Genomic DNA, 16173 nt, shown 5'->3' with positions numbered 1-16173 from the left:
TTTCACCAAGGCCGTCCTGTGGCCCTGCTGTCTCAGGCCCGATGTTGCTAGTTCAGTTTGGCAGCGTTTGCACGCCGAGGGGAGGGGACCCTGCTGACCTGTCCTTCCCTTAACCCCCAATGCCACCTTCAGGGTCACTTACAGTTTTTACTCCAAGTGATGGTTTTATTGGTTAAGATCTTTCCTGCTTTACTCACAGGAAAATCCAGCCTTCTGAGCTTAGCTGAAGGCCCTGGGTCCAGCTCTGCTTATCGTTAACTAGGCCCGTGTTCTTATTCTAGAGATGATATATTTTTTTCATATTTGTCTCTGGTACCACGAAGATGAATGTTTCATTTAAGGCGATAAAACACCATTGGATTGAAATACATTTGTCTCTGCTTTCTCTTGAGGGTGTTTTCACGTATGAACCCCCCTTCTATTTCATTCTAAATATTGCCTGAAGTTTATGAAACCCACTCATTGCCGCCACATCCTGCCCAGCCGCCTGCCTTGCTTTGGCGGACAGGTGGTGCCGCTGGTGGCACTCTAGCCTCTACCCCTGAAAATTCTTTTCTCTGAAAATGATCTCTTAATCATAGCTTTGTTATTTATAATGAGGGCATTAAGAGCACATGAGTATACATTATGGATACCACTGACTCAGTGTGCCCAAACGCCCAAACGATCATTCTTGTTTGCAAATCTCAGTTACACAAAGAATGACTCGGCAGGGTCGGTCACCGTAAAGAGCAGCAGGTCAGCATAAGGCTCCCCCCCTCCACTTTTCTTTGCCACGTGAGCTTATGTCCCAGAGAAATCCAGCCAGGCTTCTTGCTCGCCGAAACATGCCGTGACGGCAGTGCCAGGCCGTGATTCCAAATAAGCAAAGTGTAGCCGCGAGCTTAAGTTGGCTGTCCGCTGTCCACGATGCTGGATCTGGACCAGGAGCCTCCGTAAGTGGCCCCTGTGTCCCGTGTGTCCCGTTGTGATGACCATCCTGAGCCTTCCTCTTCTCCCACCAGTGATTCCCCTGTCTCTTTGCTTCCCCAGCACTCCAGTTCTCGCCTGAATTACCAAAGCAGCGTCCAGGGATCCTCTCAGTCCCAGAGCACACTGGGCTACTCCTCCTCGTCCCAGCAGAGCACGCAGTACCACCCGTCGCACCAGGGCCACCGCTACTGACCGCCACGGCCCAGGGCACAGACTCCAGCAATATGATGTCCGCATTGACAAGAACCAAAAATGCAAGTGATGATGCCGTTTCAAACGCATCCACGTCGGTAGGAAGGCTACGTACTGAGCATTTTGTAGGACTGACTGATGTCTCTTCTTTATTGACTTAAAGAAGATTTTTTTTGTGAAGTTTCCCCAACACCCTTGCCCCGCATGTGTTCCATTGTGACTTTGATACATCGTCTGATCTAATCCCAGCACTTAACTTCTGTAACCTTCAGCATTTTTTGGAAGGATCTCCTGGTGCACCTTTCTCATGCTGTAGCAATCACTATGATTTATCTTTTCAAAGCTCTTTTAATAGGATTTTAATGTTTTAGAAACGACTCCAGTGGTGTATAGTTTTATACTTCATGAACTGATCTAGCAACACAGGTTAAAAAAAAAATGCACCTTTTAAAGCACTACGTTGTTTTCACAGAATATGACTGTTTTGCTCATGGAAGTCTTAAACAGAAACTGTTACTGTCCCAAAGTACTTTACTATTACATTTTTATTTATCTAGTTTCAGGGAAGGTCTAAAAAAAGACAAATGGTGGGACAGAGGGAACCTACAACCAAAAACAGCCTAGATCTTTACAGTTACTATGCTTTATGCTATGAAGAACTGTAGTATGTGGTAGTTTTTATATAATCAATCACTCATATGGAACGTAGTTCCCAGAATCAGCTTGTTCTGAATAGTATTCAGTAATGAAGAATTCTAATTTAACCTTCATGTAGCGAAGTCTACCTTAAAAAGGGTTTCAAGAGCTTTGATGAACTGCAGCCCTCTGGTGCCCCGCACCAGAAAGCAGAAGAGAATATTAACTGCATTAGGGTTTCTTTAAGGAGTAAGATTGATCAAAGGACGTGTTACTTACCTTTGAAGGAAAAGCTTTTAGTGTGTGTTGTACATAAAAGTTGGCTTCTCTAAAGAACTGTTGGTTTTTTCACGTCTGGGTTAGCTTGAGTAACTTTTTTACATAATCAAGAGTACTCAAATAGAAGCCTGCAAATTAATTTGCAAATTAATCTGCTTTTAAAATAAAGAGCAGTGTTCACCATTCATATTTGCATTAGACATAGAGTGACTATTTTTAAAGCATGTTAAAAATTTAGGTTTTATTCATGTTTCAAGTATGTATTATGTATGCATAATTTTGCTGTTGTTACTGAAACTTAATTCTATCAAGAATCTTTTCATTGCACTGAATGCTTTCTTTGCCCCTAGGAGAAAACTTAATAATTGTGCCTAAAAAACTATGGGCAGATAGTATACACGACTATACTAGATAAAGTGCATATTTTGCATTTCCACGATCTATGAATTAGAGGCTGAGTTCTTTCTTAGCCTGTGAAAGGAGCCCCTCACTCCCCAGAGTCACAGGAAATGTAAAGATTTAGAGCTCCCATTGTAATGTAAGGGGCAAGAAATTTGTGTTCTTCTGAATGCTACTAGCAGCACCAGCCTTGTTTTAAATGTTTTCTTGAGCTAGAAGAAATAGCTGATTGTTGTATATGCAAGTTATATGCATTTTTTAAAAACTATTCTTTGTGAACTTATCTACCTGGTTATGATACTCTGGGTCCATACACAAGTAAAATAAGATTTTAGACAGAAGCCAGTATACATTTTGCACTATTAATGTGATACTGTAGCCAGCAAGGACCTTACTGATCTCAGCATAATAATGCTTATTAATAATAAAAGCTATATAGTGACACTCATTGACATTGAAGATGAAACAGTTGAACATTCTCCATTGGAAGGAATTTCTAATCGTCTCTATGGTAATTCACCCCTTCCGTTTTTGTTTTGTTTTGTTTTAATGAGAAAGTAATAGCCCTTTGCATACCGTAGCTACCTGTATAAAATTCTGTCTTGTGCCCTGAAGCCTCACTGTCCATAGTTATTGGCCATCAGATGCTCACTGTACCCTCACCACGTGCTCAATGCCATGCTGGGTGGAAGACTCAAAGGGCAAGACATGCTCCCTGTCCTTAAGCAGCCTGTGATCCATTCCATGGTGGGGTGATAGGAGTGGCTTATAAGACTATGAAGGTCCTTTTGTTTACTTCTAAACTCATTTGGATAGAGTTATTATTCCAAATTCTGCTGTGTAATAAACAGTGTTATGGAGAGGTTTCTATCTACCTTCGAGAAAGCCAGCGATTAAATATCACAACAGGCATTAATGCAGATTTGAAATGTTCACAGCAGCCTTTCAACAACAGTCAGGTGGCCCTTATAGGCAGAATAAACTCCTTAAGTGGTTGTGGGAAATTATAATGAAAACAGAATCTATGTTGCTACCCTTCGGGGGCACTTATATTTAATAAGAGAAAAGCCCACTTACATGCAGAGACCAAAATACCATGCCCCTTAATACTTTAAAAGCAACTTTGATACACAAATCTTGTGACATGTGCTTATATAATCAATGGGCTACCCTGCTTTCCTTGCAGATAGTTAATTTTATCGGCAGAACTGATACGAAAACCATGAGGGCATTTCATCAGTTTTTCCTAGTCCACAGTGTTCTCCAGGATACTGCCGGATATCCCCATTATTCTGGTCACTATGCTGGCACTGGCCCATTTGTTCTTGTTCTTGCCTCGGAGTAGGTGATCCCCATTGGCGCCCAATTACCCTTGAAATAATTATGGTTCATGATTTCCTTTGGGACGGGGAACAAAGCCTTTAACATTCTAATGGACCCTAAACTGTGGGACCTGGAGGTAGATCTGTGAAGCCTCTTGAGGTTAAAATTTTATCTTTGTGGTCCCCAAATGACCTCATTCCTCTCCAAATACTCATTACCATCTTGTTCCCTGAGAATATGGGGTGGGGAGGCACCCCTCAGCCCGTGAGAACCCAAACCAAAGGGAGGTTATTGAAAGGAAGGAAGGAATAAAGGTGAAGGTTTTCTGCCCTCCATATTACAAATCAGTTTTCAAATTAGCCTTCTGGTGAGGTACGCATTTGGCGAAAGGGATTCTAAGCGTTCCAGGAGCCGAGCTCAAGGGTGAGGTAGCCTGGTGGCAGGGCCGTTACTACGAGGCTGAAGCAATCCTTGTGATGAAAGTAGATCGTGCAGTAACATACAAAAACCAAGGACATGTATATTTTTATATCTGTGTGGTTTTAAAACTTTAGTACGTAGAACTTTGGCCTTCTGCACTACTCTTTTGCTCTTAGAAACACAATTTACATTGAAGAATGCAAAGGGACGATATTTACCTACATGTTCACTGCCTCACTCCTGGCGAAGCAACTGCTGAGTGTGTGCCCCTGAAAGGATGCTGTTTTCTCGGCTCAAGGTAAAAGGCAAAAGCACCGGACAGTAAGATTTGCAGCCTCATCTGCTTTGGATAAAACTATGTGGCAGAAACTATACGATGAAGGAAGAATTCTATGAAAATTGCGAATCCTAAACTCTACGGTGATACCTTTCTAGGGAATGGAGAAAGGCAGTAAAATAGCAGTTAGCCTACCGGAGGCTTGAAGGACTCAAGTATATGTAATGTTTTACATCAAACTTAGCAGTATGGGCCTCTGTCATCTTCAAGAGTAGTCACAGATATCATAAAGCAGAGTTCATTGTTTAGGATTTTTAAAAAATGTGTTGTACCTAAGGCCATACTTACTCTTCTATGCTATCACTGCAAAGGAGTGATATGTATGTATTATATGAAAAAAAATCCTTAATGCACTGTTATCTCCTAAATATTTAGTAAATTAATACTATTTAATTTTTTTAAAGATTTGTCTGTGTAGACACTAAAAGTATTACACAAAATCTGGACTGAAGATGTCCTTTTTAACAACGATTTAAAGTACTTTTTATATATGTTATGTAGTATATCCTTTCTAAACTGCCTAGTTTGTAATCCCCATAATTCCTATTTGTGAAGTGAACCTGTCTTTGTCCCTTTTTTCAGCCATTTTCTGCACGCACCCCCTCTTTCTATGAATATAGCGATGACTGCTGCGTACGCTTCCCACACCCTGCGGCGAGGTGCGGTGCCCGCTCAGAGCCAGCTGCCCCCCAAGCCAGGCCGCTCCGTGGGGTGCGGGGGAGCAGCCACTTTGGAGCTGAGTGTTTCCCGCTTTTGAGTTGTCCTGACATCCTTCTTGAAATGACTGTTAAAACTAAAATAAATTACACTGCATTTATTTTATATTCTTGGTTGTAATAAAATTTAATTGACTTTGTTTCTATGTGGATCTTTTAAGGATAGAAAAACTCCCGTTCACAAGCTTTAGTGTCACAATTTCATCTGTAGGCCTAGAAGCTCTTGAGATTATACTCCGCCCTGTAGAGATGCAAAATCTCCCTGGGAGTTGCAATATGTTATTTTATTCAGGATGCTTATGATGTCACAAAACCACAGACACCATGCTTACATATACCTCAGAAGCAGAATTACAGGTTTTAAGACATATCTTGGGAAAGCATCCCTTTTATAAAAAAGAAAAAAAGTTAGAATGATGTTTTTGAAAAAGCAAATAGGCAGCATTTTGTGGGTAGAGTGGCATTGGGTTTTTCTCCTTTTTATAAGAACACTCCGTTTTACCTGGCTGCCCCTTATAATCTACTTGATGAATCTAATATGGTTGCTCCAACGGTCAAGGGCATCATGGAGTGAACTGAAGAATGTTTAAATGGCATAAACACAAAGCTTCCATTTCTATTTAAAATAGATATTGCACGTGTCCAGTTGCTTCACTGCTTGACACAGACTGTATATATATTCAATACAGTGCTATTTGTAGGGTAGAGCTGCTCTTGGAAAACTGTTCTTTGACCATAGCTGCATTTCTTTCTTATAAAAAAAAAAAAAATTTTTTTTTTTTTAATTTGATAGCACAAGCAGGGAGAGAGGCAGAGGGAAAGGAAGAAACAGACTCCCCATGGAGCAGGGAGCCCAACGTGGGCCTCCATCTCAGGACCCTGAAATCATGACCTGAGCTGAAAGCAGATTCTTAACTGATGGAGCTACCCAGGCGCCCCATAGCTGCCTTTCTAACCAGCCACCTGAGTAATAGGATGTGGATGACTGTACAAACTCCTTACCACTCCTGGGAAAATCCATTTTGAAAGTAGGGGTCTATGTCCTTAGCCAACTATAAGTTATTTGTGGATAGCCCCTGGGTTTGATTCCTCCTCCACTCCCAGCATCTGTCATGACACCCCACACAGAACAGACAATTAATAGGGCAAGTCATTAGCATCATTTTTTTTTTTTTTTTACCTTGGCATAGAATTCCTGGATCATATTAAATGGTGGGCATTTTAAAGCCATCACTTTATCCTGCAGGTGATAGAAAGCCAGCTTGGACAAGAAAAACACAAGCCTAATAGGAACATTTGTTCAATTATTCTAAATGAGAGAATATAGGGGACAGAGACAAAAATACTGACTTAAATGTATTAAGTACATTACTTCTGCTTTTTCAGGCTTTTTCTGCTGCTTAGATTTTTTTCCAGAAAGTACTACTGAATATAAAAGTGCTGATTTGTATCCCTTCAAAATCCTTACAGTGAAGCCCTTATCCCCAGTGTGGCTATATTTGGAGATGAGACCTTTATCCAAGTAATTAAAGTTAAATGAAGTCAAAAGGATAGGATCTTGATTTAAAAAAAAAAAAAAAAAAAAAAAAGATAAAACCCTGATCTAAAATGGTTAGTTTCCTTGTAAGAAGAAAACACTAGGGAGCTCTCTTCCCCTACCTTCTCTCTCCTTACAGCCTTCTCTCCCTACCATGTGAGAACACAGCAAGAAGGTTGTCATCTTCAAGCCAGGAAGACAGCCTTCAACAGAAACCAAACCCTGCCAGACCTTGATCTCGGACTTCCCAGCCTTCAGAACTGTGAGAAAATAAATTCTGTTGTTGAAGTTATCCGGTTGATGGTATTTGGTTGGTTACAGCAACTCATGCAGACTAATAGAGATTTTGGTACCAAGACATGGGGTACTGCTGTAAACAAGTACCTAAACGTGTGGCAGTAGCTCATGGAGTCTGGAGGTAAATGCTAGAAATAAGAAATTTTAGAGGTAATTCTGGTGGGGGCTTAGAAAGAAGAGAGGAGAGCTGGAGAGAAAGCTTCCATCTTCTTAGAGAACACATCAATAATCATGAACAGAATGTTGGTAGAATAATGGACGTGAAAGCCATTCTGGTGAGATCTCAGATGGAAATAAGGAACAGGTCATTGGAAACTAGAGAAAAGGCAATCTTTGTTACAAACCTGCAAAAAACTTGGCCAAATTTTTCTCTAGTGTTTTATGGAAGGTAGGATTTTTGAGGGGTGAAATTTCATTTTGTTGCTATATATAGAAATACTATTGCCTTTTGCATATTGCCTTTATATCCTGCAACATTGCCAATTTCACTGCTCTGATAGCTTGTCGTGTGTGTGTGTGTGTGTGTGTGTGTGTGTGTGTGAGAGAGAGAGAGAGAGAGAGAGGATTCCCTTAGATTCTTTATATATACAATCATGTCATCTGTGAATAAAGATAGTTGTACTTCTTCCTTTCTGATTTAAAGAATTTTTATTTATTTTTCTTGCCTAAATGCATGGGCTAGCAGTTCTAATACAATGTTGAAAAAGAACAAATATGAGTGAACACTTTGTAAGGTTCTTAGTCTTAGAGAGAAAGTATTCCTATATTTCACCATTAGATATGGTGTTAGATAAAAGCTTCTCATAGATGCCCTTATTCAAATAGAGGAAATTTCTTTCTACTTCACCTTTGACAAAAGTTTTAATCACAAACAGATGCTGCATTGTGTTAAATGCCTTTCCTGCATATGAAATGATTATGTGATTTTTCTCCTTTATGTTGTTAATATGATGAATTCCATTAAAAAAATATCTTTGACGAGAGGTGCCTGGCTGGCTCAGTCGGAAGAGCATGCGACTCTTGATCTTGAGGGTTGTGAGTTTGAGCTTCACGTTGGGCATAGCGATTCCTTAAATAAATAAACATAAAAAAATTTTTTTTGGCTTAGCACAAACAAATTTATTATCTCACAGTTTATGTGGGTCAGGAGTGTGGTCATGCATTGACTGGGTCCTCTGCTGAGGGTCTCACCAGATCTCAGGGTGACAGCTGGGACTTTAAGCTCATTAAAAACTTGGGGTTCTCTTCCAAGATCACGTTTTTGGCAGATTTCAGCTCCTGTGGTTGTAGGACTTGCCTGTAGGAGGACCATCCCCAGCTCCTAGAGACTGTACTTTGCCATGTGGCCTTTTCCACAACATGTGGTTGGCTTCTTGGAGGCTGCCAGGAGAATTCCTCTTTAGTCTGTTACAGTGTTTTATACCACATAATGTAATCACTGATGTGCCTATTCCATCATATTCACAAGTCCTGTTCAAACGAGGGGAATTATGTAGGATGTGTATCGGGCTATGCTGACTGATTTTTGAATGTTCAAACAACCTTGCATTCCTCAGATAAGGATGAAGAGAAGGCTATGTGAAGATGGAAACAGAGACTGGAGTGATGAAGCCACAAGCCAAGGAATGCTGTCAGTCACCAGAAACTAAAGGCAAGGATGAATTCTCTGAAAGGAATTTGGCCTTGCTGATGCTTTGATTTCAGATTTCTGGCCTCTAGAACTGAGAGAGAATAAGTTTCTGTTGTTTTAAGCCCCCGGGGTTTGCAGTAATTTGTTACAACAAATCTAGGAAACCAATAGATTTTGGTAATGGTGTATTACCATTTTTCCAATTTGCTCACTTGGATTTAGAATTGCTTAAAAGCATAAAGTGCAACAAAAGTCAAAATGGCTGCACTAATGCTTCAGCGAAGCCTGATTTTAAACAAGTAAACTCGGGGCACCTGGGTGGTTCAGTCAGCTAAGCATCCTACTCTTGGTTTCAGCTCAGGTCATGATCTCAGGGTCGTGAGATCCAGCCCCCAGTGGGGCTCTACACTCAGAGCAGTGGATCTGCTTGAAAGATTCTGCTCCTCCCCCAACTCACGCTGTCTCTCTCTCTCTCTCTCTCTCTCTCTCTCTCTCTCTCTCTCAAATAAATGCTTAAATCTTTAAGTAACCTTTTCCCTCCCTTCTGCAAACTTACCCTCCTCCCATCTTAGCCTTTTGTTTCAGGAATCTGATACCACCCTGAAGACATGGCCAAGGAGGCTGGTGGCACGTACACAATTCCTGTCAAAACTGGCTAGATCCTGTATCCCTATAAAACTCCCAGGCCCTTCCTCTGGCGGGCTTAGCAGTTTTGAAGGCAGCCTCCTTTGCCTGGCAGAGCAATAAAGCTATTGTTCTTTATACCCAAACTCTTTGCATTATGTATTTTGGCTCCAGAGCACAAAGGTCCATTTTTGACAACAGATTTGCTAATATTTTGTTAAGAATTTTTGTATCTATATTCATGAAGGATATTGGTCTATAATTTTCTTGTGATGTCCTTGGAAAGTTTAGTGTCAAAGTTATACAGGGCCCATAAAATGATTTGAGAACTCTTTTATCGTCTGTTGTCTGAGAGAGTCTGGGCAATACTTGGATTATTTCTTCCTTAAGCAGTTTGGTAGAAGACACCATTGAGGACTTCTGGAGTTTTCTTTATGAGAAACATTTTAATTATAAATTGGATTACCTTAAAGGTAATAAAGCTCTACAGATTTTCTATTCTTAAGCCAAGAATATTTTGTTAAGTTATATTTTTAAATGAATTTACTTCATCTAGGTCATAATATAAATATTTCTCTGGAGATATATACTTAGACATGGAATTGTCAAGTCAAAAAGAATGAGCGTTTTAAATTATGAAAACATTTATTGAAGGGTGCCTGGGTGGCTCAGTTAGCTAAGTGTCTGCTTTCACCTCAGGTCTCAATCTCAGGGTCCTACAGTAGAGCCCTGAGTCAGGTTCCCTGCTCAGAGGCGAGTCTGCTTCTCCCTTTCCCTCTGCCCCTCCCCCTTACTCGGGAGCATGAATTCTCTCTCAAATAAATAAATATATTTTTAAATATTTTTAAAAAAATTTATTGACCTAACATTTACTGAGCACTTCCCACATGCGCTTTACTTTTATTAACTCTTAATTCTCACAACAGCTATATGCGGTAGACACTATTGTCCCCATTTTTTTTAAAAAAAAAGATTTTACTGTTAAGTAATCTCTACACCCAACACAGGGCTTGAACTCACAACCCCAAGATCAAGAGTTGCACACTCCACCAACTGAGCCAGCCAGGTGCCCCATTGTCTCCATTTTTAATAAATGAAAAACAACATTGAGAGAGGTTAAGTAACATCAGAGCCAAATTCCTAACCATTCATACCAGTCGTTCTCAAAGCGTATTCCCTAGACCAGCCACATTAGCATCACGTAGGAACTTGTAAATGCAAATTCCCAGACTCTCCCCCATACTGCTGAATCAGTAACTCTGGGAGTGGGGCCCAGCAATTTGTGTTTTAATGAGCCTCCAGGTGATTCTGTGCATGCTAAAGTTTGAGAACCACCACTTGCACCATACTCCTCCTCTACATATGCTCCCAAATTACCTTCTAAAAAGGCTGTATTAATTTACTTTCACCAGTAGTATTATGAGAGTGCCCATGTCCTTTAGCCTTTTAAAATTCACTATGAGCAATCTTTAAATCATGTACTAAATCTTATAGGCAAAGAATAGGGCCTTGCCCCTGCCCCTGTTAAAAAAAGAAAAAAAAAAAAAGATTTATTTATTTGAAAGAGAGAGAGAGCATGGAGGGAGGGACAGAGGGAGAGAATCCTCTAGCAGACTCTCAGCTGAGCATGGAGCCTGAGGTGGGACTCCATCCCAGGACTCTGAGATCTCTGAGATCTTGACCTGAGCTGAAGAGTCAGATGCTAAACTGAGTAAGCCACCCAGGCGCCCCCTTCTTGTCCCTTAAAAAAAAAAAAAAAACATATTTTAGTTCTCCTTTTAGTGAGAGTCAGTTTCTGTCCCTTTTTCTGCCCTACTTGGGCCTCTTCTCTTCTGCATGGCCTTAGGCTCCATTGACCTTCCTTTTTGGGGGGTGGGTTCTTAATTCTAACACTTCGAACCTTGCCAGGCAACCCCATGGCATGTGAGTACTAGATTAATCTCATTCTTTAGGAGTAGGGAGAAGCAAATAGGTTATCTAATGTAAATATGAAAATCTTTTTTTTGTTGTTGTTGTTTCCTAAGCATGGAGTACAAAGTCTTCTTCAACTTTTTTGTTAATGACAATCCTTTTCTAAATTGTATATTTTCCTTGAAATCCTCTGTACCTTTTGGCATCGTGGTGCCAGTGTACTGAATATCAATGAGGATGATAGGTGTAGGAGGAGAAGAGATTTGTAGTCACCTCAAGTGATAGCCTCAAAAGTGTTTAGGGGAACGTAATCCCTGATCTTGACATTTCTGGGGGACCAAGTACCTTTCTCATGTCGAAGAACAGAAAAATCATGATTGACTAAAGGTCCCCGTGATTTTATTTCATCGTGATTCCCATTATATTTTCAACACATTGCAGAAAAGACCCCATAAAAATTGAATTAGTTAAATATCACAGGTTAAATATCACTGATTGGCTCAGTTGGTAGAGCATGGGACTCTTGATCTCAGAGTTGTGAGTTTGAGCCTCATGTTGATGGCAGAGATTACTTAAAAAAAAAAAAAATCACAGGACTAATTGCCATTTACAGTCTCTAATAATTACTGAGTTGTGATATTTACCTCCACATTAGCCATCTCAACATGGCATGACAGAAAGAACATAGGTTTTAGAGACAAATTTAGGCTTAAAATCCAGCATGTCTACTTCTCATCTGTGTGGCCTTAGATAACTTACTGAGCCTCTCTAATCTCACAGTATTGTCTATAAAATGCAAAAAATAGCACCTACCTCATAGAGTTTTAAGGGTTAAATGACATAATATGTGTTGTGCCCAGAAGAGTGACTGCACTATAGTAGGCTCTCCGTAAAAGTGGATTCCATTGGCTTTCTCTTCCCTCCAAAATTTCTATGTGCTTGGATGTGTTTCTAGTATAAATAGGAAGTTTAATATCCTTTATCTCTTTTATTTGATGATCTCCCTTGTTACATTTATATCTGCATAGATTACTGGTCAGCCATTTGAATGCCAAAAAGGAAATCACCCATTGTGCCAAAGAGCACTCTTAGAAGCAAGGGCCTATATAACAGGCATCCGGGTTCATCCTTTAAGGAAACACTATCTAAAAATGAGCAACTCTTTTACTGTGTTTGGCAGCATTACCCATCACCTTTTCTCTTGCTTTCCTACATTTTCCCTATGCACCTGAAGCTCGCATTATACTCTGTTAACTAACTGAAATTGAAATAAAAACTTTAAGGGCACCTGGGTGGTTCAGTCAGTTGAGTGGCTGGCTCTTGGTTTTGGCTCAAGTCCTGATCTTGCGGTCCTGGGATCAAGCCCCGCAACAGGCTCTGCGCTCAGTGGGGGGTCTGCTTGGGCAGACTCTCAGCCTCTCCTGCCCCTCCCCCTTCTCACACACACTCTCTCTAAAATAAATAAATAAATCTTGAAAAAAAGAAAAACAAAAAAATGAATTCATTAAATTGTGTTTCTTTTTTTTTTTTTTTTAAGACTTTATTTATTTATTCACGACAGACACAGAGAGAAAGAGAGAGTCAGAGACACAGGCAATGGGAGAAGCAGGCTCCATGCAGGGAGCCTGCCGTGGGACTCAATCCCGGGTCTCCAGGATCACACCCCAGGCTGAAGGTGGCACTAAACCGCCAGGCCACCGGGGCTGCCCTAAATTGTGTTTCTGTACTATCTGTAGCTACGGTTATACCAATGAGAGCAACTGTCTTCTCTGGACATGCAATTGCAAGATGAAGCAGAAGCCACCCAGGAAGTCTAGAGCCGAGAGAACATAGTCCCTCCATTTCCTCACTGTTGTTCTCATAAGCTACTATCTGTACTTCCACCTCCTGAGTGATCACGTCTTCCAAGGACATGGTCCAGAGATTTGCAAAACCCCTCAGCTCCCAATACTTTTGATCATTCATCTTGAGAGAAAGATCACCAGGAATAAAAATAGCTCCTGAGTTTTGCCTTTTAGCCCTATAGGCTGGGTTAGAAAGGTCTGTGCCACTCAAGGGACAGGAGGAAGAGAAAAGAGAAAGAGGTCCTCTTTCTGTACATAGACAACATGAGGGATCCCCCTGAAAAGAGTAGCCCTTAGTGGGTAAGTCTGGCTGTTCCCAGACTCCAGTCTGCTAGAGAGTGCCATGGAGGAAAGGGCTGCTGGAGTTGGAGCACTCTGAGCCCAAACTCCAAACCAGTATGATACAGCTCCCCTCCAGAAAGCCCTGCACTTAGGAGAAACTGCTGGAACCATCATCCAAACTGAGCAGGGCATGGGCTATAGGGCCAAAGGAGAGTGAAGGTCCAAATGAAAATCGGGCATGGAGCAGAGGAGGTGGGTCCAGAAAATGCAAAGGCATTTTCCCTCTAAGATATTTGTAGAAATGAATTAAGCTCTTTTAATCACAAGCATTTCAATTCTACAGATGTGTCTAAAAAGCTTTTCAAAAATCACTTTCTTGATTTTTCCAGTGGCTTAAAAAAAAACCACACATTTTTTCCCATATAAACAAGACTAGATTTATGTTTGCTTCCTCATCTGTACTATGTATATAAAAGCTCTTTTGGCATGAACAAAGAGTTTAGCACTGATTATAATATATCTGTGCACATAGTTTTCATATATAATTACTTATTTGTAATTCATGAGAACTTTCATAGGACAATGATCCTAAAAAAGAACTACAGGTTAAGTGGGGGCTCTTGACAACTAAATTATGTGAAAAATTCTTGTACAATTTGTTGTAACACGTTCTTTATTTCCAGTGAGGATTAGACAAAAGAAAATAAGATTTTAAGCAGAAATTCAAGGTGTGTCTCATGTAGTCTTAATATTCTCTGGTGACTTCTCTGGTGAAGTTGCCCTGCATCACTTAGCTATGCTGGTATCATTTTAACATTGGGACTTGTATCTTGACACCAAATAGATAGTACACTTGTTTTTTGTTGTTGTTGTTTTGTTTTTTAAAAATACGTATTCATTTATTTCAAAGAGAGAGAGAACATGAGTGGGAGAGGCAGAGAGGGAGAGAGAATTTTAAGCAGACTCCGTGCTGAGCATGGAGCCTGACAGGGCTTGATCTCACAACTATGAGTTCACCACCATGAGATCACTGCCTAAGCCAAAACCAAGAGTTGGGTGCCTAACTGTGCCACCCAGGTGCCCTGATAGTGCACATACTAAAGCAAAGACCATGCTTCTGGTTTTGTTTACCTTTGAAAGTCTCTGGGCCTTACACATATAATGAACGTTCAATTGCATTTGTTAGTGAGCTATACAGAAGATTCAGATTGAGCATATAGCACAATTTCCTAATTTGAAACTTTTCTCATTGGTTAGTGACCTAAGTAAGGCCGCATACCCTCATTTTGGAAACTATTAACCATTATATTGCCCTTGGAGTGGTTTACGGACCATGTGATTTGGATAGTCTCTTTGGATTGTTCCTGTCCCTGTGTTCTGTGGGAAAACAAAATAATGGAAAGGCTGGACGTCTTATCTGGAGCTCACCCTGGCCAACCATGTTAACTTTTGTTTGCTCCAAAGACTAAGTAATGAAAACAATAGATCTAGAATCTAGATCTTTATACCAGATCTAGTTTCAGCAAACAAGTTGGTCTCCAGCCTACCACCGCCACCACGCCCTTTCTAATTTGGAGAAGGGAACAAATGAATTCTGCAACATTTTTAAGCTCTTTTTAAAAAGTAGCAAAACATTCTAAAATAAAACTGGCTAATTTTTCTTATAAATGCATTGACACATATAACTTATGAACACCTATATCCTACTTAAACTATTTCAAAAGCTGAACAAATATCCGATATCAACCCAGCATCTCACAAACAGATGTTTCATGAAACACTACTTCTGTTGGATTGCTCACAGATATTCACAAACAAAAGTTTCCATGGTCAAATACATCTGAATATATGTATACATGCGTTCATGGAAATACAGGGAAAATTCTGGCTTTAACGTTAAGCACAGGTTTTCTCAGAAACTTTACTATCCCGATGACATTGTGAATTCCCAGGGAGATGATCTAGTGCACCCTTTTCTACACTTACTTGACCAAAGAACTCCTATTTCCTGCACCTTCGAAGAATACTCTGTAGAAACCAACGTAGAAATCCCTGGTTGTGACAATGGCTTTGCCTCCTCCATGGACTTACCCTGCTTCTTCCTTGCTTGCTGTCAGAGGCCCTATTTGTTTACTTTGTCTAGAGTGGCTTTCGCCTTCCATGGAGGCTGAGCCTCTCCTTGTCTCCAGAGAATGCATAGTGATTGAACCAAACCCCATACGTTGGTCTCCTTCCCTTTGCTAAGCCGTTGGTTCAAGCAGGGCTATGTCATGCAATTCTGGCCAATACAATCTGAGTGAAAACTTTCAGGGAGAGCTGTTAGGAGGATTTGTCTTAAGCTTAAAAAGATAACCAAGGCACCAACATCCCATTTTCTATTTCCGGACTTTTAAATTTGAGCTGTGGTGGCCATCTCAAGACCACGAAGGGAGCCAGCCTTGGAGGCCACTCAGAAATACCAAGGATTACTGAAAAGGAAAATGGAAAGAGTCAGCATCCTTGAGAACTGCATTGAATCACTCATTTTACCAGCCCTGGAACTGCCCTGTCTCTGCAGTTCTCTTCCGAGACATCATAAATAGTCTTTATTTTAAAAATCAGTTTCTTCTTTCTTTTTTTCCTGTTAACAGTCAAAATCATCCACATATGGGATCCACAAAATCATCCACATATCCACATCCACATCCACACATCCACATTCTAACTAGTCAGAGCCTTAATGCCCTTGGCACAAGCACAGGACATTCAAAGAATTAGTTTTGGAAATTGTAATT

General features: G+C 40.5%; 1 protein-coding gene and 1 long non-coding RNA gene across 10 annotated transcripts in view; one reads left to right on the top strand and one right to left on the bottom strand.

Moving 5' to 3' along the window:
* The window catches only part of CDK19 (cyclin dependent kinase 19), a 161891-nt gene extending 156477 nt beyond the window's left edge, over nucleotides 1–5414 (top strand). For all 7 annotated transcript variants that reach the window (XM_038554949.1, XM_038554944.1, XM_038554945.1 and 4 more), the window contains one exon: nucleotides 1033–5414. In XM_038554949.1, coding sequence (XP_038410877.1) covers nucleotides 1033–1164 — 132 coding nt within the window. In that variant the 3' untranslated portion in view covers nucleotides 1165–5414. The remainder of the gene's footprint in view (nucleotides 1–1032) is intronic.
* LOC111098395 overlaps nucleotides 1–16173 on the bottom strand; it is a 46908-nt gene that overhangs the window by 5509 nt on the left and 25226 nt on the right. The window lies entirely within an intron of this gene.

Source organism: Canis lupus, chromosome 12 (assembly GCF_011100685.1).
Source record: "Canis lupus familiaris isolate Mischka breed German Shepherd chromosome 12, alternate assembly UU_Cfam_GSD_1.0, whole genome shotgun sequence".
NCBI lineage: Eukaryota > Metazoa > Chordata > Mammalia > Carnivora > Canidae > Canis > Canis lupus.
This window is presented reverse-complemented; position numbering and strand designations above follow the sequence as displayed.